This window comes from Balaenoptera ricei, chromosome 3 (assembly GCF_028023285.1).
Source record: "Balaenoptera ricei isolate mBalRic1 chromosome 3, mBalRic1.hap2, whole genome shotgun sequence".
Lineage (NCBI taxonomy): Eukaryota > Metazoa > Chordata > Mammalia > Artiodactyla > Balaenopteridae > Balaenoptera > Balaenoptera ricei.
In genome coordinates, this window is record NC_082641.1 from 162,296,697 (window position 1) to 162,322,713 (window position 26,017).

At 52.2% G+C, this 26,017-nt stretch overlaps 1 protein-coding gene and 1 pseudogene across 17 annotated transcripts; one reads left to right on the forward strand and one right to left on the reverse strand.

Moving 5' to 3' along the window:
• The first annotated feature begins 900 nt into the window (after positions 1–900).
• On the forward strand, positions 901–5,760 carry LOC132363434 (mitochondrial import receptor subunit TOM7 homolog; annotated as a pseudogene).
• On the reverse strand, positions 5,023–21,612 carry RNF44 (ring finger protein 44). Of its 17 annotated transcripts, none has more exons than XM_059917765.1 (13): positions 21,534–21,552; positions 20,486–20,659; positions 19,204–19,270; positions 10,341–10,492; positions 9,943–10,132; positions 9,583–9,750; positions 9,002–9,178; positions 8,734–8,895; positions 8,527–8,651; positions 8,123–8,210; positions 7,913–8,034; positions 7,677–7,776; positions 5,023–7,473 (listed from the first exon to the last, which is right to left on the reverse strand). In XM_059917765.1, exons 4-13 carry the CDS (start codon positions 10,445–10,447, stop codon positions 7,411–7,413), a joined length of 1,302 nt encoding a protein of 433 aa, XP_059773748.1. In that variant the 5' UTR covers positions 10,448–10,492; positions 19,204–19,270; positions 20,486–20,659; positions 21,534–21,552; the 3' UTR covers positions 5,023–7,410. The 17 variants fall into 17 exon arrangements, with proteins under 17 accessions (XP_059773748.1, XP_059773744.1, XP_059773749.1 ...); XM_059917761.1 differs by lacking the exon at positions 21,534–21,552 and adding an exon at positions 21,393–21,469; XM_059917774.1 differs by lacking the exon at positions 21,534–21,552 and adding an exon at positions 21,393–21,469 and having other exon boundaries at positions 5,024–7,473; positions 9,002–9,175.
• Positions 21,613–26,017: the final 4,405 nt, after the last annotated feature.

A 26,017-nucleotide genomic window follows, 5' to 3' on the forward strand; every position in this document is an offset into this window, starting at 1 on the left:
TTAATTTCCCTCAACGATAACATCTTGTATAAAACCAGAAAATTGACGTTGGCACCATCCACGGATTTTGCCAGTTTTACATATCCCATTTGTGTGGGTGTGTGTAGTTCTGTCAATTTCATCACCCGTGTAAATTCATGTAACCACACCATAATCAAGATATGGAACTGTTCCATCACCACAAAGATCTTGCTCCTGCTACCCCTTAGTAGTCACACACATCCCACCTTAGTCCCCCATCTCTAACCAACCCCTGGCAATCACTAACCTATTCTCCATCTCTCTAATGGTGTCATTTCAACAGTATTGTAAAAATGGAATTACATGTCACCTTTGTGATTGGCTTTTTTCACTCAGCATAATTCCCTTGAGATCCTCCAAGTTGTCACATGTGTCAATAGTTCATTCCTGGTGACTTCCCTGGTGGTCCAGTGGTTAAGAACCCGCCTTCCAATGCAGGGGACGCGGGTTCGATCCCTGGTCAGGGAACTAAGATCCCACATGCCGCGGGGCAACTGAGCTGGCGCGGTCCAGAGCTAGAGAGAAGCCCGTGTGCCGCAACAAAAGATCCCACCTGCCCCAACTAAGACCCAACCAGCCATAAATAAATAAATAAATAAATAAATACTTTTTTTTTTTTTAACCGTTCATTCCTTTTCACTGCTAAGTGGTGTTCCACCATCTGGATGGACTGCAGTTTATCCATTTACTCATTGAAGGACAATTTGGGTTGTCCCAGTTTGGGGATATTAAGAATAAAAATGGCTATTGAACTCTTGGGTGTGTATTTTTTGAGTAGACACGTTTTCATTTTTCTGGGATAAAATGCCCAGGAGTGCAGTTGGTGGGTCATATAGTAAGTGCATGCTCAGTTTTATAAGAAAATGCTAGGCCGTTACAATGGTGAAGCTGGGCAAAGCGGCAGGGCAGGGGCTGCAGCAGCTCTTCAAGAGCGGCCAATTTGCCACTTGCTGGGGTTTTTTATGCCTCTCCTGGTTTACCCAGGATTTAAGAGGGGTGCAGATGCTGGGAATGGCTGAGCCAACCTATTTTGAGCTTACTTTGGGGATCAATGACTATTTGGTCATCTGGAGTTGGAAGCAATCAATGGACAGGAACAACATGGAAGGCGTGCGCTCTGGCTGGGATGAGCTGGAACAGCGCTCCCCACCCAATGGCACAGGGCTCTCACTTCACAGATCCATCTCTACTGACTTATTTATGATAGACTGCATCAAAATTAATATTTTAAACAAGGTTTTAAAATATAAAAAGGAAACTGCCAAACTATATGCCAGAGTAGCTGTGCTATTTAACATTCCCACCAAAAACGTATGAGAAATCAAATTTCTCTGTATCCTTGTCAGAATTTGACATTGTCACTATTATTTTAGTTGTTTTAATAGGTGTAATAATCTTATTGTGGTTTAACTTGTGTATCCCTAATGGCTAATGGTGTTGAACGCAATAAATATCCTTTGCTAAAATGTATGTTGATGTCTTTTGCCCATGTTTTAATTGGATTGATTTTCACTGAGTTTTGTGAGTTGTTTATATATCTGACATGAGTCCTTTGTCAGATATGTGACTTGCAAATTAGGTTTTAATTTTTTTTTTTTTTTTAGGTTTTAATTTTTGATGAAGTTCAAGTTTCAGTTTTTTTCTTTTATGGACTTTTTCTTTTTTAACATCTTTATTGGAGTATAATTGCTTTACAATGGTGTGTTAGTTTCTGCTTTATAACAAAGTGAATCAGCTATACATATACATATATCCCCATTATCTCCTCCCTCTTGCGTCTCCCTCCCACCCGCCCTATCCCACCCCTCTAGGTGGTCACAAAGCACCGAGCTGATCTCCCTATGCGGCTGCTTCCCACTAGCTATTTTACATTTGGTAGTATATATAAGTCCATGCCACTCTCTCACTTCATCCCAGCGTACCCTTACCCCTCCCCGTGTCCTCCAGTCCATTCTCTACATCTGCGTCTTAATTCCTGTCCTGCCCCTAGGTTCTTCAGAGCCATTTTGTTTTTTTTTTTTAGATTCCATATATATGTGTTAGCATATGGTATTTGATTTTCTCTTTCTGACTTACTTCACTCTGTATGACAGACTATAGGTCCATCCACCTCACTACAAATAACTCAATTTCGTTTCTTTTTACGGCTGAGTAATATTCCACTGTATATATGTGCCACATCTTCTTTATCCATTCATCTGTCAATGGACACTTAGGTTGCTTCCATGTCCTGGCTATTGTAAATAGAGCTGCAATGAACATTGTGGTACATGACTCTTTTTGAATTATGTGAATTATGGTTTTCTCAGGGTATATGCCCAGTGGTGAGATTGCTGGGTCGTATGGTAGTTCTATTTTTAGTTTTTTAAGGAACCTCCATACTGTTCTCCATAGTGGCTGTATCACTTTACATTCCCACCAACAGTGCAAGAGGGTTCCCTTTTCTCCACACCCTCTCCAGCATTTATTGTTTGTAGATTTTTTTGATGATGGCCATTCTGACTGGTGTGAGGTAGTTTTGATTTGCATTTCTCTAATGATCAGTGATGTTGAGCATTATGGACTGTTTTGGGTATCATACCTAAGAACTCTTCACCTAGCCCTAGATCCCAGTGAAGATTTTCATTTGTTTTCTTCTAAATGTCTTCTAGTTTCATGTTTCACCTTTAAATTTATGATTGTTTTCTTTTTGCTTATGGCTATCCAATTACTCCAGTAATATTTGTTGAAAAAAACTATTCTTCATTGAATGTTCCAAAATCAGTTGGTTGTACTTGTGTGGGTCTATTTCTGGGTTCTTTATTCTGTTCCGTTGATCTATTTGTCTATCCCTCTCCTGATAAACTGTCTTAATGCATCTCTACAGTGAAATATTACAATCAGGCAGAGTGATTCTTCTCACTTTATTCTTGTTTCTAAAAATTGTATTAGCTACTCTGGTTTCTTTTGCCCTTACATGTAAATTTTAAAATAAGCATGGCAGTATGTCAAAAAAACCCACAAAACTTTGCTGGATTTTAATAGGAATTGCATTAAACCTAGAGATCAATTTGGGAAGAAATGACAATTTACTATGCTGTTTTCCAGTCCAAGAACATGACATGTTTCTCTATGTAGGTCTTTGCCTTGTTTCATCAGTGTTTTGTAGTTTTCAACATACAAGTCTTATGTTTTGTTAGATTTACACGTTTCTTTTGTCTTTCAAGTGATTGTAAATATTATCATCAGGTTTTAAATTTCCATTTCCATGTGTTCATTGCTAGTATATAGAAATAATACAATTAACTTTTGTATATTGATCTTATATCCTATGACCTGATGAACTCATTTAGTTCTAGTTATTTGTAGATTCCTTGGAATTTTCTACATAGATCTTCATCATATCATCTACAATAGAGTTAGTTTGATTTCTTCCATTTTAATCTGCATTCCTAATTTCATTTCCTTTTTCTTGCCTTGTTGTGCTGGCTAGGACTTCCAGTATGATGTTGAATAGAAGTGGTGAAAGCAGATATCCTTGCCTGTCCTGATCTCAGAGCTGGTAAGCACCTAGTCTTTCACATCATTAAGGATGATGTTAGCTGTAGGTTTTTGTATAGATGATCTTGCCAAGTTTTATCATGAATGAATGTTGAATTTTGGCCAAAAAATTTTTTTTGCATCCATTGATACAATCTGTGATTTTCCTTTCCTACAGGCTTTTTGAAATACTGAAAAAAAGCTTAGAGACTTCCCCATCTGACAGTTCGCTCAGACTGGGAACTCAGCTCCTACCGCTGGTCTAGTTCACCATGCCCCAGTGTGCGCCAGAGAATGCAACTTGGCCTGGCATGTGGCCAAAGAAGCCCAATGTAGGAAATGCTGCCCGGAGTTATGTATCCACTGCTAGAGATTTACAACACACATCAGCATAGCCAAGGCTCAGAAAAGTCCTGCGATATAGGCTGTTATTCTCAACATGGAATTTCCCGAACTTATCTTACTAGAGTCCTTTTTTGCAGAAACGCCATTATGTTCCACAGGACTTTCTCTGAAACACACTTAGGTAACCACTCAACTGAGCCTGACCCTTATTTTGCCGATGATCCAAAGGTTGAAAGAGAAGTCCCCTGACCAAGGTCACAGATGATAGTGGCATCACAGACAGGCACAGCAGGTCTCCTGCCCCTGGCCCGCTGCTCCTGCTCCCAACCATGTTGCTTTGACATACTATCAAGTCAGCGGGCAGCCCTGCCATACCACAAGCCACCGTGGAGAAGAGGAACGTACCCACATCACCAGTCTGGCCCCTTTAGTGGCTCTCGGGCCCTTCGTCCCCACTGAGCTTGAGGATGAGGGGCTCAAATCCTTGTAGGTTCAGTGCGGCCCATGGGTGGGTGGGTATGTAATGCAGGCTGGGCCAGTCATGCTGTTCTAGCTCCCTAACAGTAGCACACGGTTCAGGGATGCGCGTGCAACCTGTTGGTCTAACAAGACTCCAGACCAGGAATTATTAGAATTACTGGGGGGGGAAACAGTTTTTGCATGGAGATGATGCTAAATTAGAAGAAACTGAACTAGAGTTACCAGGAAGCACCAGGCAGAACAAAGCTGTAAGATGAAGAGATACCTGGTTCCTTAGGACACGCCTGAGCCCCATCTGGTCAGGCTGAAGCAGAACCTCCCTCCAGAACTTAAATGACAGACTAGTTAAGTGCCATTTCCCTCAAACCAGTTAGATGGAATCCTGTCGGTTGCCAACAGAATCCTAATTTGCCCATGAAGCAGTCTGGCCCGGAGCAAGTTGTCACTTAACTGGCCCCGTAGATCCCTCTCCATCAGGAGGTATCATTTTCCCCAAGATTCCACAGCGAATAACAATCTTTTCTGGCCCCCTCATCCCTGTCCCCTACCCACTCTCAGACCGACACCCCCACCCGCACTTCCCATCAAAAGGACGAGAACACAGGCAGCCAAAGGCAGCTTGGGCAGTACTCGATATACATCATACATTTATTATTAGTGAATATCCCTCTGAAATCAGCAACAATATTAAAAAAAATAATGATTGCACTACTTGGTCAAGCAGAACTAGCAAGTTTCATTTTAAAAAAAGTACAAATCTGTTAAAAATTTCAATCAGTATACACATATATAATACAACATACTAGTTATGTTAAATGCTACAAACCAATGTGAATCCAATGGAATGGAGAAAACCACACATTTAAGCTTTAAGAACCATTTTTTTCTCTATATATTAGCATTTTCTCAAATACATACATGGGAAAAATGAGGTAACTGTAAAATGTGCAAGGAACAGGGCTCCCCAAATTACATATATTTATATATATATATGTAATTATATATATATACACATATATATATATGTGTATATATATATATATATATATATATATATATGTATATATAAAAGACCTTTCTTTCTAACACAGAACACAGGCGCTGGGCCCAGCCAGGGCTGGGGGACAGCACCCACTGTCATGCCTAGGCCAGAAGTTGGTAAATAAAAGAGTAAACAATGACAAGCCCCCACCACAGGAAATCATTGGTAACATGGCATCTATAGCAAGGTCGGCAAATCACAAACATCCTAAATAATTGTTTTATAAATCTTTTTTTTTTAACTTTTTTTTTTTTTAATGTTGTGTTTCCCCCCCAATAGCTGCTCGTTGGAATCACTGCTGCAGTCAACACACCATCCGTGAGCCTGTTTCCGCCTGCCCCAGGAACCGTTAAGGGTTTCGAAAACCTTTTTTTTTGGGGGGTGGGGAAGGGAGGGGGTCGGAGAGGGTAGTTCTCTGTGTAAAACAGGTGGGGTTTCAACACTGCTATAAATATAGAAATGTCACCTGGAGTTATATACAGTAAGACTCTGGGTTCTCCATGGGGTGGGGCCAGGCTGATGGGGCCCCACGGCGGGCTGGGGGGAGGCGGGGGGCCAGGGCCGCTGCGGGAGAACGAGGGTGGTTGGAGCATCCCTGAGGCAGCAGGCGCCAGGGGCTGCCTGCTAGGATGTGCCGGCCCCACACGCGGTTCGTTCGGGGCAGCAACCCCAGCGGGGGCTGAGGAAGAAACGGAATGGGACCTGGGTGGGCGAGGGTAGGGAGCTTGGCCAGACCCTCCGGGGGCTCCTCCAGGTCTTGGAGGGCAGGGCTCAGGCTGGGAGGGGGCCCTTGGAGGCGGGGTCCACACCCTCCTTGGACCCTGTCCTCCTGGGACTTCCCTGGAGGAGACACGCCCAGGCAGGTGGGAGACAGGCCCTGGCTAGAGAGGGAGAAATGCCCTGAAAAGCGTACGGTCCCGGTAGGCTCTGGGGACGTGTGCAGTACAGTGCATGGCAGTTATCAGCTGAGCACAGACCCCCCCCCGCCCCCCTCAAACCCCACCCATGACCGACAGCCGCCCGGCCCTGCCCCAGCCGCGCACATGCATGCAGACCAGGCGGCACCACCAGACCATTCCCTGCCCCTGGGCACTTGGTCCTGGTTGGTCCCTATACACCCCCCCATTAAACCAAAAGAAAATAAATTGTTTAAAAAAATCCACACCCTCAAATCCTACACGCGATTTTGGGCCAAATGAATAAACAAAAACTGCTGCTCCTCACGTTCATGCAAAACGACAGAGAGGGGAGATCGGGCATGGGTCTGGGCCCTGTCACCGCCAGGCAGGGGTGGCCACCTGCAACACAGGAAATCACTCTCCCTGGCCTGGTCCAGGCCCCCTCAGGATACATGCCGCCCTGGGTCAGGGCCTGCCTCCCACCTGCTCGGGAGGTTGGCTCTGATGCCCTCCAGCCTGGGCTTGGGGCAGGAATGTTGTGCCCGAGGTTATGGTGCTCTAGGGAGCCAGCCCCACCCCACAGCAACCCCCACAGCAACCTGGGTGGGGCTGGCTGCCTGAGTCTGTCTGGGGTCAAGGCAGGAGAACCCACTGGCCTCCTGCCACCATCTGGCCACGGCTGTCAGTGCCACCTGAGCAGAGACCACACCACTTCAGTGCAAGAGACCAGGCGACCCAGGACAGCACCCCCTTTGCCCATCCCGGGGCCAAGGATCTCCACCAGCCACACGAGGGGGATGAACCCCTGGCTCCCAGTGCCGGCAGGGAGAGGAGACAGACCCGAGGGCAAACAGGAGAAAGACTGAGTTAGGGACTCTCAGGCCACTCCCTGGCAGGCGTCTTTTAGACTGGTGGGCAAATGGGGAGGGAGTCTTTGGAGCTTGGCAAATGCAAGGGCTTATTGCAGGGGCTTCTCTCGGGCTGACCCTGGCACCAGCTCTGGAGATGCAGGCAGGAACGGCAGGGCAGGCCTGGGCCACGCCCTCCCCGGGCCCCCGGAGTTTCCAGAGCTTTGGGCAGGGTTCTCCTGGGTGGCTGTGGACCTCACTCAGCCTCCCTGGGCACCTCGGAAGCGTCAGCCCGACAAATGGGACACGTCCGGTTGGCCTGGGGGGAGCAGCCACACATCAGGCTCCACTCTCACCGGACTCCCATCCCATCCGGGGCTGTTTCGCTGCCCGGTGGGGACCTGGCTCCCTGAGTGGAGCCGGAACTTCTGGATGCTGAAGAGGACACGAAGGGAAGCCCTCCAGTCCACCCCCCTCCCTCACCACACCAGGAACACCTGGGAGCGGGCGTGGCTACGTTACCTTCAACCACTTGTCAACACACTTGGTGTGGAACTCGTGGTTGCAGGGGAGGACCCGGAGCAGCTGCCGTGCCTCGAAGTCGCTGAAGCAGACGACACACCTGGGAGGAGGGCACAGAGCGTCACCCGCACACTGAGGGCGAGGGCAGGTTCGCGGCAGAGCACGAAGCCCTACCCTGGGAAGACCGCAACCCATCTGTGCTCACACAGAGGCAGGAGGGGGCGCAGGGCACTCACAGCGTCTGCTCTGACTGGTGGCTGTCGGGATGAAAGCGGTACGATGGAAGTTGCTCGATGTCCGCTTTGGTGAGGCCGCGAGGCTTGGCATCTCCCAGCCGCTCTGCCAGGTTCAGGAGGGCCTGGACATGTGCAGGAGGGGAGGGTCAGTGGCAGCCAGGGCTGGAAGTCCCCCAAGCCCCCACCTCCCAGGACAGGGCTCCACGGGACCTCATAGTTCTCCATCTCCACGTCATCCACATCAAGATCCAGGCTGATGGTGGGCCCCATTGCTGTTGGTGACATTGGCAGCATCGAGCTAGGGGGAGATAGGTACGCGGGCCCGGGGTCAAGGTCAGTAGGCATAAGGGGCGCAGAGCTGCTCCCGACTCCCGCCATGAAACAAAGCCCAGAACTCTGCACTGTTCACACCAGGGACCCCAGTGTCTGTCCCAAGATGCCGCAGTAGGGCAGGGAGCCCAGCTGGTGAGCGTGAGTGTGCATGTATGGTTTGGCGGGGATGCTAGGTGGCTCAAGAGGCCCCGGGGCCCCACGGGGCTGTGTTTGGGTCTAACCACTAGAGGCCCCAGAAGAACAGGGCGCCACAGTTCTGGGGCAGATGTGCAGGTACTTACAGGAAGTAGGGCAGGAAGCTGGGGTAGTATGGTGGTGGCGGAGGCGGCGGGGGTGGCGGCGGGAGCGGCTGTTGCAGGCGGTATCTCTGGGTGCTCAGTCTCCGGGGCATCATGTGGGAATATGGCTGCGAGAGGGGGGCCAGGTGCACGTCAGCCACAGGCCTGTCTCCCGGTCACCCTAGATCCTGGGTGGGGGGTGGCACTTACCACACCAAAGGACAGCTCCTGGTGCAGGGTATCATGGGGCAGGTAGTGCAGGGGCACGGACGGGGACAGAGTTGGGCCCGGGGCAGAGGTGGAGTAGGTGAAGCTCCCCAGGGGGTGCTGATCCCCCCGCAGGTCCACGTCACTGTCAAGGCGCTGCAGGGGCTGGAAGAAGCAGAGGTGGGTCAGCAGAGTCAGTGACAAGGGAAGCTCCCACTTCTCTGCCCCACTTGCCATCCCCTCTAGCATCAGACCCATCGCTCAGACTCACCATACGTGGGTGCTGGGTCTGAAGCGACACAAACTGCCCAAGAGGCGCCATATGAGCGGGCTGGGGGTGTGGGGCTGGCGGTGGAGGGTGCAGGATATAGTGGTCACTGGAGATAAGGTGGGGGTAGGCCTGATAGGGCACAGGGAGCTGCTGCATGGTACACGCCTGGATCAGCTGCTGAGAAAGAGGGCAGAGGCTGGAGAATGTTCTTCTGGGCTCTGGGCTGGGTCTGCTTGTGGCTGGACCAGGGGCCATTCCACCCAGCGATCGGTCCCAATCAAAGGCCTCTGGACCATCCATACCTGGCCTAGACCTCCCAGGCAGGATGTTTTGCTCTTAAGGCCCACAGTTGCCACTCCAAACCATAAAGCAGGCACTGGGAGCAGGGAGGTCCCTGAACTCTGAAGTGCTCTCCCACTGGACGTGAACGCACATACGCCGTTCTGGACGGGGCTGTGGCCTGGAGCCGAGCAGACACTGACAGCCTGGATGGGCGCTGTAAGCTCAGCTCAGTTCTGACACTGGCCTGTGCCTGGGGCCTTCAGGTGGGGGTGGGGCAGGAGGCCCAGGCGCTCACTCACCGGGGGCGGGAGGCAGCAGAGGGGATAGTGCTGCCCGCTGAACATCACGGAGCATGCTGGGAGCTGCTGGGTGCTGCAGCCAGGGATGTGTTGGCCTGTAGGCAAGGGGAAGCCTTGGGTTGTCACTGTGGTGACTGTGTAGGACAGAGGGACAGGTCCCTGGTGCACCTGCAGGAGGAGAGAGACCCAGGAACTGTAGGGAGGCCACTCGGCTGCCCCCAGGTGAAAAGGAAAGTCCTGCCGGGCCAGCTCTGGTGAAGGTGAAGTCAGGGCTTGCTCCCTCTGCTCCCCAGACTGGCTCGCCAGAGGCCAGGGGCAGCGGGGCGTGGGCGTGGGCATGGGGGTGGTGGTTCCGCTTACCTGCTCGTGGAGATCAACCATGAACGGGCTCTGCTGGGAGGTTGGGTGCAGCATTCGGGGGCTCCCGCCGGCAGGAGCCGAGGCTCGGCGCTCCTCTACGGGGAGGTATGCTGGTCGGGTCGGCGGCTGCTGGGAGGGTAAGCGCTCATCCTGGGTAGGTGGGCTGGCCAGGGGGCCCTCACGGCCAGGGCTGCACCACAGAGAGGAAGCCCCAGTAGCACTGACGGGGGCCGCTCATTCACAGAGCATGGAGAGAAGCCAAGGTCACTACCCACTGGGGAAGGAAGACAGCTCAGGGCCCTGTGCCCTACCACCCCTGGCCCCTGTGCCCCAGCCCAGGCTGACAGCTCCAGTACCAGGGGCTCCGGGCTCCACAGGACTGGGAGGTTCCCTCCTACCTTCCCCAGAGCTGGCCTGGGCTGCTGCTGGGTCCTGCAGAGAATCGCCGCTGACCCACAGGGGCAGAGGGCGGCCACCTAGTCACTGCCAGAGCCCATGGCTGCATCAGGGGAGGCAGAGGGGTGGAGGGGCTGGGCCAGGGCTCACAACCCTAGGAAGCAAACCAACAAAGGAACTAAGGTACAGAGAAGTCCAGTCCCTTGCTCCATTAGGGGTCGGGGAGACAGAATTAAACCTCTGCAGCCTGGTTCCAGAGGCCACTGATGCCCACCACACCCTGGGCTCCCCAGGCAGCGCTGCGCTCTGGCACTAGGGTTCAGGTTTGGCCTGCAGGGAGACCAGGCCTTAGTTTCCTGTTCTGTGAAATGAGATCAGGGTCCACCTCAGGGTAAGTTCAGAGGACTGGCCGGCATGCTTTCAGGCCAGGGGGCTCTGGTAAGGCTCCCTCAGGGTGGGGTCTCCAGGAAACCCTGTCCTGGCGTGGGGATCTACAACTCTGACCTCTAGGTAACTGGGGCTCCTGAGGGGACTCCAGCGTCCTCCCTTCTGTCTGGTTGGCTCAAGATGGATTGCAAACAGGTCTGGGGCCTAGTTCTCCTTCCACTGGTAACAGGTGAGACGTTCTGACTGGTTCTTGCCCTCGGGGTTCCCAGTCCAAGACAAGTCAGTACAGTCGTTCCTCAGTATCCACGAGGGATTGGTTCCAGGACCCCCACGATACCAAAATCCGAGGATGTTTAAGTCCCTTATATAAAATGGTATAATATTCGCATATAATCTACACACATCCTCCCATGGACTTTAAATCATTTCTACATTACTTATGATACCTAATACAATGTAAATGCTATATAAATATGATGTAAATGCTATGTAAGTGACAAATTCAAGTTTTGCTTTTTGCAACTTTATGGAATTTTTTTCCCTAAGTATTTTAAATCTGCAATTGGTTACATCCATGGATGTGGAACCCATGGATAGAGAGGGCCGACTGTATACATTCTTTCCATAATCTCTTCCCAAAGTGCCTACCCAAATGGGACTTCACCTACTCTTCAAGTAAGGTATTGTTAGCTTCATTTTGCAGAAGAGAAAACTGAGGCTCAGAGACAAAAGGACTCGCCCAAGGCCTCACAGTAAGTGTCAAAGCTGGGAGGTGGGCTGACTACCAGCCTCTTGCTGCACACTGATGCTGAAGGGGTCCAGCCCAAGGGTTCTGGCAGGACGCGATGAAGGAAGTCAACCTCTGGTGAACTGGTGGGTCTGGCGTGTAGCCAGGCCCTTTGTGTGTGGGGGGAGTGCGTGCAAACCTGACCCAACACAGCCCCCAAGTGGGAGCTGGGGCTTGCTGAGAAAAAAGAGGAAGCAAGAACCTAAACCTAAGGGAGGAAGTTGAGTGAGAATGGGGCGGGGCAGGAGCTAGGGTCCAGGTGGGGGAAGTTGGGGGGACCATTCATTAACTCCGGAGGTTGGAATGAGGCCCTGGCAGGGAAGACTCTGGAACCTGTCAGGCCCTGCAACGCTGAAGGGTGCATCCAACAGGACCAGCCTTTGGCTGTTCCTGCCACAGGCAACCCTGCCACCATCTAACAAAACTCCTATGCTTCCTTCATACCCAGCTTTAAGTGTCGCCTCCCTGCTAACACAGCTAGGGAACCGGTGTACTGTCCCCTCAACACCTTGTTCCTTTCCTCTGTGCTGGGCTTTACGTGCATGGGCCCTGACTTTCAAAATGAGCCTGAAAGGGAGGCTCTTCTCCACTTCATAAGACAGCACAGGGCCAAGGCCACAGCCACAGTAGAGCTGAAATTCACATTTCTCCCGCCCAACCTGGGCTCCAGCACTTGGCAGAGGGGCGGGCAGGGCCCACAGGCAGGGCCCAGTGACCAGCTTGTGTCCAGCACAGGGCAGGCCTGATGTGGTAAATGCACACTGGAGAGCCAATTACATAGGTCTAAGGCCATGTCTGGCAGCAGTGAAGTTAGTGCCAATGATTAAAAACTGGGACATAAAAAAATCTGTCCTTTCAGTGTGTTGTGTGTGAGGGGGGAGGAAGGAAGCAGAAAATCTGGTCCCACTGGGCCCTCATTTCTGCTTGACCCACCTCACTCTGGGCATGAGTTTTCTCTCCAGGCCACGCCAGGCCCATTCCTTGCCTGCCCACCACAGGTGACTGGGGTCGTGAGCCCCCAGCGTGGGCCAAGTGCATATCCTTACACTCATGTGTACACACACAGCCTCCTTGATTCCTGCTGATAATCCAGCCGAGCAAACAAAGGCCAAGAGAGACTCAGAGGAAACCCCTAAATAACTGAAACAACAGACTCCTGACCCACCCAAGATTTTTGGATCAGAATCTTTGGAGGGTTGGGGAACAAGGGCACCTAGATTTCTACTAAATTCCCCAGCAGTTTCTACAGCACAGGCAGGTGTTTGAGAACCTCTGTTCTAACTGACCTCAGAGATCCTGGGAGCCCACAGTCCTGCCTATGAGGAGTATTAACAAGAACTACAATACTTCCCATGTGCCATCCTAATAAGTCCTCATAGCAACCCTCAGAAGTAGGCATGCTGAGGCTCAGAGAAGTGAGGTCCAAGGCCAGTCAGTTGGAGTTGTGAGTGCACTGGGACATGGCAGTGGCCTCAACTGCTCCTCTTGTGCCAGGCTGTCTTGCTGAAGTCCGGGCAGTGTCACGGCTCAGGGGTGCAGAATCACAGAGGCCTAGGCCCATGGGAATCTGCTCTGGCCAGCCTCTTCAAGCACACCCACACCTCAGGAAAGGAAGTGGCAAGAAGCTGAGAAACCCAACCACCAGACAGAAGGCCTCTAGCTGTGGCTGATGGTGCCAAAGATGACAGTGTTGACCCTTGCATTCTTACACACAATACCCTGACTTCTGGCCAGAGTCTTGGCTGAGGATTGGGCACATCGCCTCCACTCTCTGAGCCTCAGTTTATTCATCTGTAAAATGGGAATAGCCCAATAATCGCCTCCCAGGACTGCTCAAAGGCCGCTGCAGTGATTTGTAAAGCGTAGGTGTGAATGATCACTATTAGAAAATACGACAGGCTGACCTGCACTCCCACCCCCAAAGCAGCTTAAAGATGCTACTTTAAGCTCTGCAGGAGGCAGCTGGGAAACATGCCTCCCTCAGGGAATATCCCCTCCCAGCTGGCAAGGGAGGGGACCCTGGTTCTTGACTGGAGACAGAGATGGCCCATGGGGAACTCACCCACTTCACAGTTGAGTAAGCTGAGACCAGGAGAAAGGAAGTAACTTGCTGCAGACCACAAAGCCAAAGAGGGACAGAGTTAGTCCTGGCTGGCCCCCTAGGCCCAGATTTCCTCAACCCCTGACTCTCATTACCATCAGTAACCTCAAGAATTACCTAATGCCAATTCTCTACTGCAGGCCCTAAAGGAGATCAGGAGAGCTTTCTCTTTCAGGCATCCTGACTAGACCTATTGTGGAAAGAAGCAAGTAAGGCCCAGAGCTGGAGCAGCAACTTGCTCAAGGTCAAACAACAAGGCCACCACCTAACTGCTCTGCCTTTCACCACACCTCCTCTGCGCTGGGCTCTCAGTGAGGTCTCCGTAAAAGGGTCTTCAGGGTCCCTAAATCCAATCTTGCCCAGAAGCAGGGACTGCACCTTGCATCCACCCCCTCCCCCAGGAGGCAGCCAACTCCCTACTTCCTATCCCCATCCTGGTCTAGGGAGACCCTGACATATCATTTGGGCCTGGGGGCTGTTTGCAGGTATAGGGACTGTTTTGCAGATAAGCCGAGTCAGGTCCTGAGAACAGGAGCAGACTCAGGCCGGCTGAGAAGCCCCCCCTCCCACCCCTCAAAAAAGAGGCGGGCTGGGCCCAGCACTGACTGGTGGGCAAGCAGAGCTCCCCAACTGTGGGGCCTGGAGGCAGCTGAGAGCAGGACCACCAGGCTGCGAGCTAAGAGTTGTTGGCCAGCCCAGACTCCCTGGGTGACCTTGGTCAAGGAAATCTTCCCTTCTGTGAGCCTCAGTTGCCACAACTGTAAAATGGGAGTGGAAATCTCTCCTTCCCAGAGCTCCCAAATAAAGCCACAAGAGGCAAGACGCAAAAAACCAGGTAGTCACATTACTGGGGGAGGAAACCAGTGTCCCTGAGGAGCAGGCCCCTCCTCAGTGTGGGCCAGGAGCAGGTTGCGGGGTTCGGGGAGCTTCCTCAGCCATCCCTCCCTGGGACTGGGGACGGGGGTGGGGAGGACGTGGTACAGATACTCGCCCAGAGAGGGGCCTCCCTCGTCCCCCTTTCACTCCTTTGTGCCGGGCTCGGAGGGACATCGGGGGCTGGAGGCCATACTGCGGCGTCGGGGCCAGAGCGCTGTGACTTTAAGAGCCGAGGATCCCGGACCATGTGCTCGGCGTGAGACAAAAGCAACAACAAAGGAAGTGGCGGCGGCAGGGGGAGGGGGCGGCTCCTTCCTCTCCAACCGCAGCGCTCTGCCTCTGGAGAAGGGAGACTCGTCCTGGCCTTGGGGGGCGCTGGGGGTGGGGAGGGGTCCCGGATTCTAGAGGCCTCGCCGTCCCCTCTACGGACTGCCCGTAATTAACTCCTGCAGAGCCAGCTAGATCACAGCCCCCAGTCCCAGGGGAAGGGGGGCAGGAATTCCATGGATGCGGAAATCGGGAGTTGGGGGCTCTGGCCCCGACTCACCTTCGGCCGCCTGGCCACACGTTGACTCCTTTGTTCCCGATCTAGGACGGCCAAGCTGGGCAGGGGGCGGGGGGCTGGGAGTGTGCTGCCTGGACCCTTTAAGAGCCCCCGCCCTGAGGAACAATGTGCTCCCTTCCCCACCCACCCGGTCCGGGGGCAGTCCGGCTCTTCCGGGGCCCTCTTTCTTTGTTGTCCGTCCGCCGGGCGTCTGCCTCGCGAGGCCCACACGCGGTCAGTCTCTCGGCCCAGGCCCTCGGGGAGCGGGAGGCGGCGCAGGACGCGGCCGGGCTTGCGCAGCTGCCGGCGGCTGGCCCTTTAAGAACTGTCCGCGGCGGCAGCGGAATGTAACAAACCCCACATTTGATTCACAACATTCGAAGCGGCGGGCTCGCGCGCCGGGAGGGAGGGGGGCTCGCGGGGGCGCGCCGGGAGGTTCCGGCAAACAGTAGCCGGCTGCTCCCCGCGAGGGTCCCGCCCCTTGCTAAGAGTTCCGCCCCTCGGGGGCGCCAAGAGCCAATCATTCGCCGAGACTCGGCACGTGATTAGTGGGCCGCCATCTTGGAAGCAGATTTTTTTTTTTCTTAAACCCCCTTCTCGCCCCCACCTCCTCACTTAAAGTGCCCGCAGCCATCACAGGAAAGGAGCGGGGCCACATGGTCTGACCTAAAGATGGGAGACCCCGCGGTAAGCAACACAAATTGGCTGTAACTCTAACTTGCTATGCAAACTCACGAATCACTCATGCTTCTGAGGCTCAGTTTCCCCGCCAGAGAAGTGGGTCCCGCCGGGAGAGCCGCAGCCAGGACTTACTGTGTCATGGTCCCCTCCTCGGGACGGCGCCTGGGACACAAGTGCAATGGACCTGACCTTCGAAGGGGCAGGAGCGGCTCTTGAGCCAGTCCGAGTGGTTAGGAAGGCTCTAACAGCCCTGGGCCGGCAACCTACCCGGAGATGACGTCAGCCCCGAAAGCTACTGCGCCGCGATGACATCATGGCCTGGCCGCCTCGCATCTCCTTGTTTATACTGCGCGGTGGCTTTAAAAAGTTGGGAGGGGCTGGATGGCCCAACGAACCAATAATGGGCAACCCATGCAAATAAGCGAACGCTTGTCGGGAAGGAGGATTGGCCCGGCTCGCGTTGACGTCACAGAGACATTTAACCACCCCGCCCCCAGCGTGGCCAGGGAAAAGGGCGGGGAACAGTTTGAAGCTGGAGCAGCAATCGTCCCGCGCTCTAATTGCTCTAGGCGAGGCCTCGGAGAGCTCCCTGCTTAGGGGGAATTGGGGAACTAAACCCAATTAAGTCTTTAGTTTTCTACTGTACTCCTCCTAGCAATTATGAGACGGATTACTATAACCTGCCCATTTTACAGATGGGTAGAGAGAATCAAGAGGGGTGTCATTCACCCCAGGTTACACAGTGAGGAAGAGTGGCAGAGCAGATACTTGAACCCAAGCCAAAGCCGAGCGTCGTTCCCCTTTGCCTCGATGCCTCCCCAGGCAGACATTATACAAAGTGGGGTATTATCTCTACATCGATAGAAAAAAAAAAAAAAAAGCTGGGAGCTGGGAACAGGCCAAATAAATTATGCATATAATCAATAACTGGACTCCTCTGTATGCAGCTGCACTGACATAGGGCTACCTCCAGCACAGCCCTAAACAAGATACCAGCACAAAATGTTAAACATTTGTTAAGTCTGTGTGGTGGGGTTGCTGGGGGTGTGTGTGTGATTTTCTATGCTTCTTTGGTATATTTCATAATCTCAAATTTAAAAACTGAAAAATACTGAACAGTGTAACAGTATCAATGTTTTTAAAAATTGGATATATACAGTATCTGTATATAGAATATTTCTGGAAGGATATACAGGAAACTTATTAATAACTGTCCTCAGGGGGAACTGGAGGAGAGCACTGGGTCAGGATAGACTTTTTATTGTATATGCTTTTGTACATTTGCTCCTTAAAAACAAAACAAAACAAAAAAAACTCTATACAGTATAACCTACTGAAAATTCTAAAGAAAATTACTGTGAAAGAGTATGTTTTAAATATTTTAAGCCATAAAAAACTTGTGTTCCTTTAGAGTCAGAAATCCCCCTTTGGGAAGGGTATCCAGTGGAAACAATCCAGAAGGAAGTTGGGGAACAGATATGCTTATCCAAGTGTTGTTTAGACCAGCAACAATCTGACACCACACTGTGGATGGCAGCCAGCAACACAATGACTGAAAATGGTACCCACTCGCTGTTTGCATATCTCTAAGGACAGAAGATCAAATTCATGATGCAGTGCTACAGATGTTACCTGGAATGCCAAACTCTATCCATCATAGTTAAACTATGTGTGCATGAGAATAAATGGGGATGCCTTTCTCTAACCATCTCCTTATCAGCAACTCTCCCTTCTCCTAAATCCCTTCCAACCTTTTATTTTTCTCACTCTGTAAAAGCAATCAGAAAATCCTTCCCACATTCAAAGTGCCTACATTGTTAAGACCACCCCCTGCTTGCCTGTGTAGGAATAGAACCTGCAATGGCTCCCTAATGCCTGGCTTTCAGGGCTGTGCTTAACAAGACAAGCTTCCCCTACCAAACTTTTCAGGCTCACCTCTCCCCAGCCTCTCTCCCACGACCATGGCAGTGCTCCCTCTGGCCTTCCCTGCCTGAGATGCCCTCTCTCTTCCTTTCTACCAATCAATTCCTCTTCTCTGTCCCTTGAGGCTCAGCTCCCATCTCACCTCTTATAGGAAGCTGTGAAGTCTCTAGCTTGTACTGAACTCCTCTGTCTCTGAACTCAGGCCTAGATGCACCCTGACCTTCACTTCATGCCATTTAATTTGCACACAACCCTGACATGATTGCTTCGTGTCTCACTCAATAATCTCCTCCTGGGCTTCCCTGGTGGCACAGTGGTTAAGAATCTGCCTGCCAAAGCAGGGGACACGGGTTCGAGCCCTGGTCCGGGAAGATCCCACATGCCGTGGAGCAACGAAGCCTGTGCGCCACAACTACTGAGCCTGTGCTCTACAGCCCGTGCGCCACAACAACTGAGCCCGCGTGCCGCAACTACCGAAGCTGGCGCGCCTAGAGCCTGTGCTCTGCAACGAGAAGCCACTGCAACGAGAAGCCCACGCACCGCAACGAAACGTAGCCCCCGCTCGCCACAACTAGAGAAAGCCCGTGCGCAGCAGCGAAGACCCAACGCAGCCAAAAATAAATAAATAAATAAAGAATCTCCTCCTGGCGGAAGAGGACTCAGCATTTTTAAGTGCACTGACATCCAGCCTTTACTGAGAGGCAGACACCACAGCGGTAACCAGTCTCATTTTATGGGTGAGGATCTTAGGCTCAAGGAGGTGAAGTGACTTGCCCGAGGCCACAATGTGAAAATCCTTTACCACTCCCCACCCTCAGAAAGCGACTCCAGTAACTACTCCACAATCCAGTTACTCCTTTGAAGCCACCAAGACTCTGACTGTGCCATTCTCTGTCTAAAATGTCCTCAACACCCCTACTCACCTCTGGCCAAACCCTGCTCAACCTTTGGGGCTCAGCTCAAAGGCTGCCTCCTCGGAGCCTCTCCTGACCATCTCCTGGCTTCTTCAATATACAGCATGACTATTATTACACCACATCAGGATGGCAGAAGGTATCTCCATGGGACTGCTCTCCCTACCCGCAGCAGGGCCTGGCTCACACTTCCCTGGATGCCCAAGGAAGGGACTCTGTATTGCCCTTCCTTGCCCCTGATGCTTCAGGGCCAGGAAATCCTTGCCCTGCGTTCTCTCATGCATGACCCTCTGGTTTACGCCCCCTGGGAAGCCCTCAGTAGATTCCCACAGACCTCTGGGTTCCCCCCAGGACCGGAGGCCAATAACACATCTCCCTCTGAAAAACCTTGCTGGGTGCATGCAGAATCACTCTGGAGCAAGAGGGAAGGAGGCTCAATTTTACCAGATTTACCAGAGAAGCCAGAAGTCTGGACTTTCCTCTCAGGTTCACTGACAAGTCTTATGCTGTGGAACCCCAACGTGGGCCCACGGCCTGCACACCTACTATGTGCCCCATTCTTATCACCCCACCCCCACCCCCTTGAAGGCAGGTTCTGTTACTTTCATCTTACACAGATGAGGAAAGTGGCTAAGGAAATGACTCCCCTTACCACAGATCCCAGAAGTGTGGCCCAGGTAGGGGTGGCTCACTCTTGCCCAGGCATCTGCCTCGAAGTTCTGTGGAGAAATCAGGGTTCTAGAGTCTTCTGCATGATCTGGGCAAGTCCCACCCTGATCATCTCATTGGTCCTCCCAATGACCTAAGAGCTAGGTACCAGTGTTTGCTCCATTTTACAGATGAGGAAGCTTGGGCAAGAGAGGATGTGATTCACCCACCATCACACAGCCATCAAGGGGCAAACCTGGGATCACATTTTAATCGAACATTAAGTTTGCTGCATGCAACGCAAATGCCAACACAGGGTCCCCAAGTGTTGCTCAATAATCAAAAGCACAGATGTCCTGGGGCAAGAGACTCTCCAGATCCCAGAGTGGAAGAGTGGCAGAGAGGGATTTGAATCCTGGTCCCTCGAGTGCAAAGTACTGGATGCTACATTCCAGCTTCCACTCCCAGGCCTCCTCTGCAGGAGATGGGAGGGATTCTGTGCACGCAGGAAGAAGGCGGGGTCATCGGTTCCTGCTGGGGCCCTCTCCTGCTCCATCTGCCTACCTAAGACCTGGACAGCTGGCTGCCTCCTTCCCTCCATCAGGATCAGAAAGTTCTCCACTCCTTTTTTCTAAGACCCCTCAAACTCTCCTCCAGATGCAGGGCCTTCCCAAGTGGAGCTGGCAGAACATAGAGATTGAGGGACCATCCAGGGACACACAACACAGCCTGGTAAAGCCAGCTCAGGACACAGACCTCCCAGCTACCCCAGGGCATCAGACTTGAGCCTCACACTCCAGGCTGGGGGTTGACAGGCCCCCTGCCAAGTCCTCTCCACTCAGGGCAGGCCTGAACACACCTGAGCCCCAAGCTTTGGCTCCCCTAAAAAGCAGAGGCTGTTTGTGCATATGGGGGAGGGCAGAGTGTCTGTAAAGGTGTTCCCAGGTCTGGGTTCAGGGCTGCAGCACTCTGGCTCCAGCTTTGAGACTTGGTCACTTATGTGGTCTCACTCTTCCTCAGTCTCATCTGTAAAACCAGGATGATGACAACACTAACGATAGATGACATTTACTGAGCACTTAATGTGTGTAGCACTGCTGTTCATCTCCTATAGGCTACTGAGGGGGCAGGCATACACTGATGGTTAAATACAGAGCCTCTGAAGCCAGCCCACCGAGGCTTGGACCCTGGCTCTGCCTTTTATCAGCTTGGTGACCTTGAGGAAGTCACTACCTCTATGAGGCTCACAGTTTGTCCAGGTGTAAAATGGGGGTGATTATACCTACCTCAGTGAGTCAATAGTGGCTCTCACTTGTGTGTGCATCTTCGGCGGTACCTGCCTGGCTTTCTGGGTCTGGGTCTGCGCTTGAATGTGTGAGCTTTGAGGGTAGGGCGTTGGGAGGGGCTCCCCTTTCTGACTACCTCCCCGCTGTAGCTCTCACCACTGGAACCCGCAGGGTCTGCAGAGGAAGGAGCAGGTACCGTCACCACATCATCCGGTGATGAAAGTCGGGGGCTGTAAGAGTGGGGGTGCTGGCAGACCCAGGGAGAGATGAGACCAGCCGAATTCCCCATTTTCCCTTCATCCAAGGCCAGCTTCCTACACCCACGTCGCCTTCCTGCCCCCGACACCATCTCGACTCGGGCTTAATAGCCCTCAGGCAACAGAAGGTGTGACCTTGGACAAGACACAGACCCTCTGGAGCCCCCGCCTTCCTACGCCCTCAAAGCAGTAACCAAGCCGCTGGCGCGCGGCGGTCTGTTCCCCGGACCCGCAGCCGCCCCAGGGCAGGGCTCGGGTCGCTCTGGATCCCCAGCGGCTGGGACAAGGAGCGCTGGTAAAGTGTTTGGGACAGCCGTGACGAGGCCAAAGGACTGCAGCTCTGTCCCGGACGCCTGGGGCCCAGCCGAAGCCGACACTCGCCAGGGGTTGCGATCGGGGCATGCGTGGGGCGCAGGGCACGCTGGGACTCGTAGTTCCTAGGGGCTCCCCGTACTGGGGCTCTTAGACCTACCGGGCGGAGCAGCTCTGGCTCCGGGTCCCGGGACAGCGAGCTCCGGCCCTGCGGACGCAGGCAGCGGCCTCGCTGGAAGTCCCCGTGCTACAATGCCAGCCCGCGGCCGCCCCCTATCGCTCCGTCTCTCTGGCCCCGCGCCTGGGGCGCACGGCGCAGGGTCCAGGCCGGGCGTTACCTGGGGCCGCGGCGGGGCTCCACCCCCACAGGGAGGCCGGCGCGTCGCTCCCGCTGCAGCCGGGGGTCCCGGTCCCGCTGCGGCTCGCGCCGCCTGCCGCGGCCCCCCCTCTGGCCCCAGGCAGTGGAACCGTCCACGAACCTCTTCGCCCGGGCGCGCGCAGGCGCGCGCGAGGTCCACGCCGGCTACGCAGCTTCACCCTCCCTCCCGCGAGCGTAAGGAAGTACCTGGACTGCACCAAGCGCGCGGGAGCGGAGGGTGGGAGGAGGAGGAGCGTGTTTCGGCCACGCCCACTCAGTGTCCGGCGGCAAAGGGCGCGCAAGGGCAAAGAGTCCAGGGCCTGGCCTCCCAGCCGCCCCCTTACTACTGTGTGCCCTTGGCGAGTGACTAAATAGGAAATATAATACGACTCCGTGGTCGTTCAAAGAACCTTTCCTTCGCGGACAGTTTGTTCCCCTCCCTCAGCCTCGGAATTGTGTGTGTGTGTGGGTGTGTGTGTGTGTGTGTGTGTCAAGGATACATATACAAAGAGCAAAGACTATGGGGTCAGCAGTTCTTGGTTCCTCCCTTTGTGTCGTTCTCTGAGCTTCAGTTTCTTCGTCTGTGAAATGTGAGCGATGATACCGCCTTTGGGCGGTAGGGAGACTAGTGATAGGAGAATGCGTATGCCCATGGCTAGGGCTAGCCTGGACCAGAGCGTGGCTGATACCTGTTCAGGTCCGGCATCCCCAGTCCCAGAGGGGATCGCCGCTGCCTGCATCCTTGGGTATAATTAGCCGACGAGGACTACAACTTCCAGTGCGCCCCGCTCCGGCTGGGTCGTCCCGGGAGTTGTAGTCCCTGAAGTCCTCACCTCTCAGAGGCTGCCCTCAGGAGGCCCCCTTTTCTCAGCCCAGGACTTGGCACCTTTGCAGAGGGCTGTTTTACACCCGCTACCTCGAGGCCGATTTGTTTTTTAAAGCTTGCATTTGTTGAGCTCTTTCCATGTGCCAAACAATATTCTAAGTGCTTAAAATGAATTAACTTAGTTGGTCCATAAAGTCCAGCAACCCAGTGAGGGAATATTATTATTGTCCCTGTTTTATAGATTTGAAACCGAGACATAGCCAGCTAAGGGATTTTGCTAGGAAGCGACAGGGCTCAGGCGGGACATTCAGAGGCTGCTTTCTACCCCACTCTGGTTCATCCTTTAACAAACAAGTTTATTTGTTTTTTGGGGTTTTTTTGTTTGTATTTGTGTTTTTGTTTTTGTTTTTTTCTTTTTAAATCAGAACTACATTAAAGCCTAATTTAGGGTATACTTTGTAACTCTACAGTAAAATAAACAAATCTTACGTGTATAGCTTAGTGCCTTCTTCATAAATGTATACCTCTGTATAACTAAAATCCAATCAAGATCTAGAAAATTTTCATCACCTCAGAAAGTTTCCTCTCACCCCCTTCGAGTCAATTTACTCTGGTCATAACTATCGATCTGGTTCCTATCACTATAGATTTGTTTTTCATGTTTAGAACTTCATGTCAATGGAATGGCTGACTGTATAAATACTGCCTTCTTTCATTCTGCATCATGTTTTTTGAGATCCAACTGGTGTTGTGTATCAGTAGTCTGTCCTTTTTTTGCCCCCAGCTCTACTGAGATCTAAGTGACATATAACATTGCATAAGTTTAAGGTGTACAATATTATTCGATACATGTATATATTGCAAAATGTTTCCCAAAATAAGGTTAGTTAACACATCCTTCACCTACACAGTTGCCATTTTGTTGTTGTTTCGGTGAGAACATTAAAGCTCTACTCTCATAGCGACTTTCAAGTATAAGATAGATCCAGGGCTTCCCTGGTGGCACAGAGGTTGAGAATCCACCTGACAATGCAGGGGATACGGGTTTGAGCCCTGGTCCATGAAGATCCCACATGCCATGGAGCAACTAAGCCCATGTGCCACAACTACTGAAGCCCGTGCGCCTAGAGCCGGTGCTCCACAACAAGAGAAGCCACCGCAATGAGAAGCCCGCACACCGTGGCGAAGAGTGGCCCCCGCTCGCCACAACTAGAGAAAGCCCGTGCGCAGCAACAAGGACCCAACACAGCCAAAAATAAATAAATAAAAACAAATAAATTTATTTAAAAAAAAGATAGATACAGTACTGTTAACTATAGTCACCTTGCTGTACATTAGATCCCTAGAACTTACTCATCTTATAACTGAAAGTTTGTATCTTTTGAGCAACACCTCCCAGTTTCCCCCAGCCCACAGCTCCTGGCGAACACCATTCTACAACCTGTTTCTATGTATTTGACTTTAAAAAAAAAAAGATCTACACATAAGTGAGATCATGCAGTGCTTGTCTTTCTTTATCTGGCTTATTTCACTTAGCAAGGTGCCCTCCAGGACTATCCATATGGTCACAAATGGCAAGATTTCTTTACTTTTTATGGCTGAATAATATTCCATTGTGTGTGTGTGTGTGTGTGTGTGTGTGTATATATATATATATATATATATATATATATATATATCACAGTTTCTTTATCCATTCATCTACTGCTGAACACTTAGGTTGTTTTCAAGTCTTGGCTATTGTGAATAATACTACAATGAGCACAGGTAAGTTTTTTGTTTTTTTGTTTTTGTTTTGTTGTGTTTGTTTTTTAACTTGCTGGCTAGTAATTCATTGTATGAATGTACAGTAGTTTTTGAAACCCAATCCTTTGAACAAATGACCCCTGAGTTCCAGCCACCTTGGTCTTTCAGTTCCCCTGAGGGCCCGGTTCTTTCCACAGTGGGGTTTGGACACACTGTTCCCTCTGCCTGGGCTTCCCTTTCCTTCCTCTTGGCCTGGCCTACTCTGCTCTCATACAGAGTCTCCCTCAGTGGGGGCAGGGATGCTCGTGCCCACCCCACCAGTGCCCACCGCCAAGCACAGTGCCTGGCCAAGGTGAGCAGTAAGCCCCTGTCTGTTGAATGGACACAGAAGTGGCAGGGGACCCCAGGAGGGCCGTGTGACACCAGGTTGCATTCCTAGAGGGCTCGGAGGCCTGTTCCATCTCAGAGCTCCACGAACTGGACTGACAGAAAACAAGCACATGTTATTTCACTTCCCCCTATTTTCCTGATGTGGAAACTGAGGCTCAGAAGTGGAGAGTCGTTTGCCCTAGGGCACATAGCCAGGAAGGGACAGAGCTGGAATGGGAACCCAGGTCTGCCTGGCCACAATGCGGGCCTGGGATGGTGGTGGTGGGGAGTGATGGGAAGAGCCCGAGGGAAGGCCCTGGGGGAGTTGTCCCAGAGCAGAGAGGGGAAGTGGGGCCTGGTGCTCCCAAAAGTCCAGCCCCGTGGAAGTGGCCGGGCAGCTCTCAACTCAATAAAACAAATACAGTTGGGGCCATAGAGTGGAGGTCATGGGATGAGGTAGGCTCCCCATCACTGGAGGTGTGCAAGCCGTGGCAGAACAGCCCCTTGGAAGGGGTCCTTTAGAGGGACTGTGTGCCCTGGGAAGGGGCTCAGTGGTCTGGAGGGAGGTGAGGAGTTGGTCTTATGGGTCCCCAAGTTCTTTCTAAGGTGGGAGGTTGTCTCTGACACCAAGGGGCTCCTCTTGGGCTGGTCCCTCAGCTGTAAGACAGAGCGATGAAAGAAACTTTTACTCTGCAAAGCTGTGTGCAACAGGGAGGGATGACTGGAAGGTTGAGGAGGGATCAGACAGATGCACAAAAAAGAGCCACACTCAGCCCAGGCTCTCTAGGTCACCTCTGAAGCTGCACGCTGTGGGGGAGGGGTGGTACCTCCATGTTGCTGATGAAGAAGTGGCAGCTCAGAGATGAGTGACTTGTCGGACATCATACAGCTGGTCAGAGGGCAGGTGAGGACTTGATTTCAGCTTGATCAATTTCTGAGCATATAGTGAGTGCCCACAGTAGGTTGCCAGCAAAGACAAGCAATGAGAAATTTTTCTGATCAAAACTTTTAAAAACCACACCCCTGAGACAGTGGCTACAAAGGATCCCTGATGTGTGTCTGAATTGCTACCTCAGGTGCACACCTCTTTATCACTTACCCTGTGCTGGTGCTTTACCATGTTACCTGTTTCATCTTTAAAACAAACCTATGAGTTGGTTTCTGCTGTTGTGCCCATTTTACAGATGAGGACTTTGAGGGTCAGGGAGATGAACTTCCTTGCCCAAGGCCCCCAGCTGGTAAACGGTAGGGAGATGATTAGGACCAAGGTCATCTGAGTCCACATTCTGGCCTCTTAGCCCTACTGTGTGCCTGGCCGTCCGCCAGTACCCAAAACTGACTCTGGGTCTGGATCTGTGACTCAGACCTGGATCATCACAGCCCAGAGCCAAGTGAGCTTTTCAGGCTGCCTTGTGGCAGGCAGACAGGTGCCCCTTGAGATGGTAATGGCACCATCTGGCCACACCCGGCTCATCCACACACTGGCCAAAGGTCTGGGCAGGCCAGGACATGCCCTGTGGGGGTCGGAGCAGTGATCCAGAGCTGTTGGCCCCAGCGGTCAGAGCAGGGAGGGAGAGCAGGGCCTTAGGTTGGGGTCTGCCCTACCTGGTCCTGGGCAGAGAGACCAGGCTAGCTCCCTTGGTCTGGCGTGGGCCTGGAGCCTG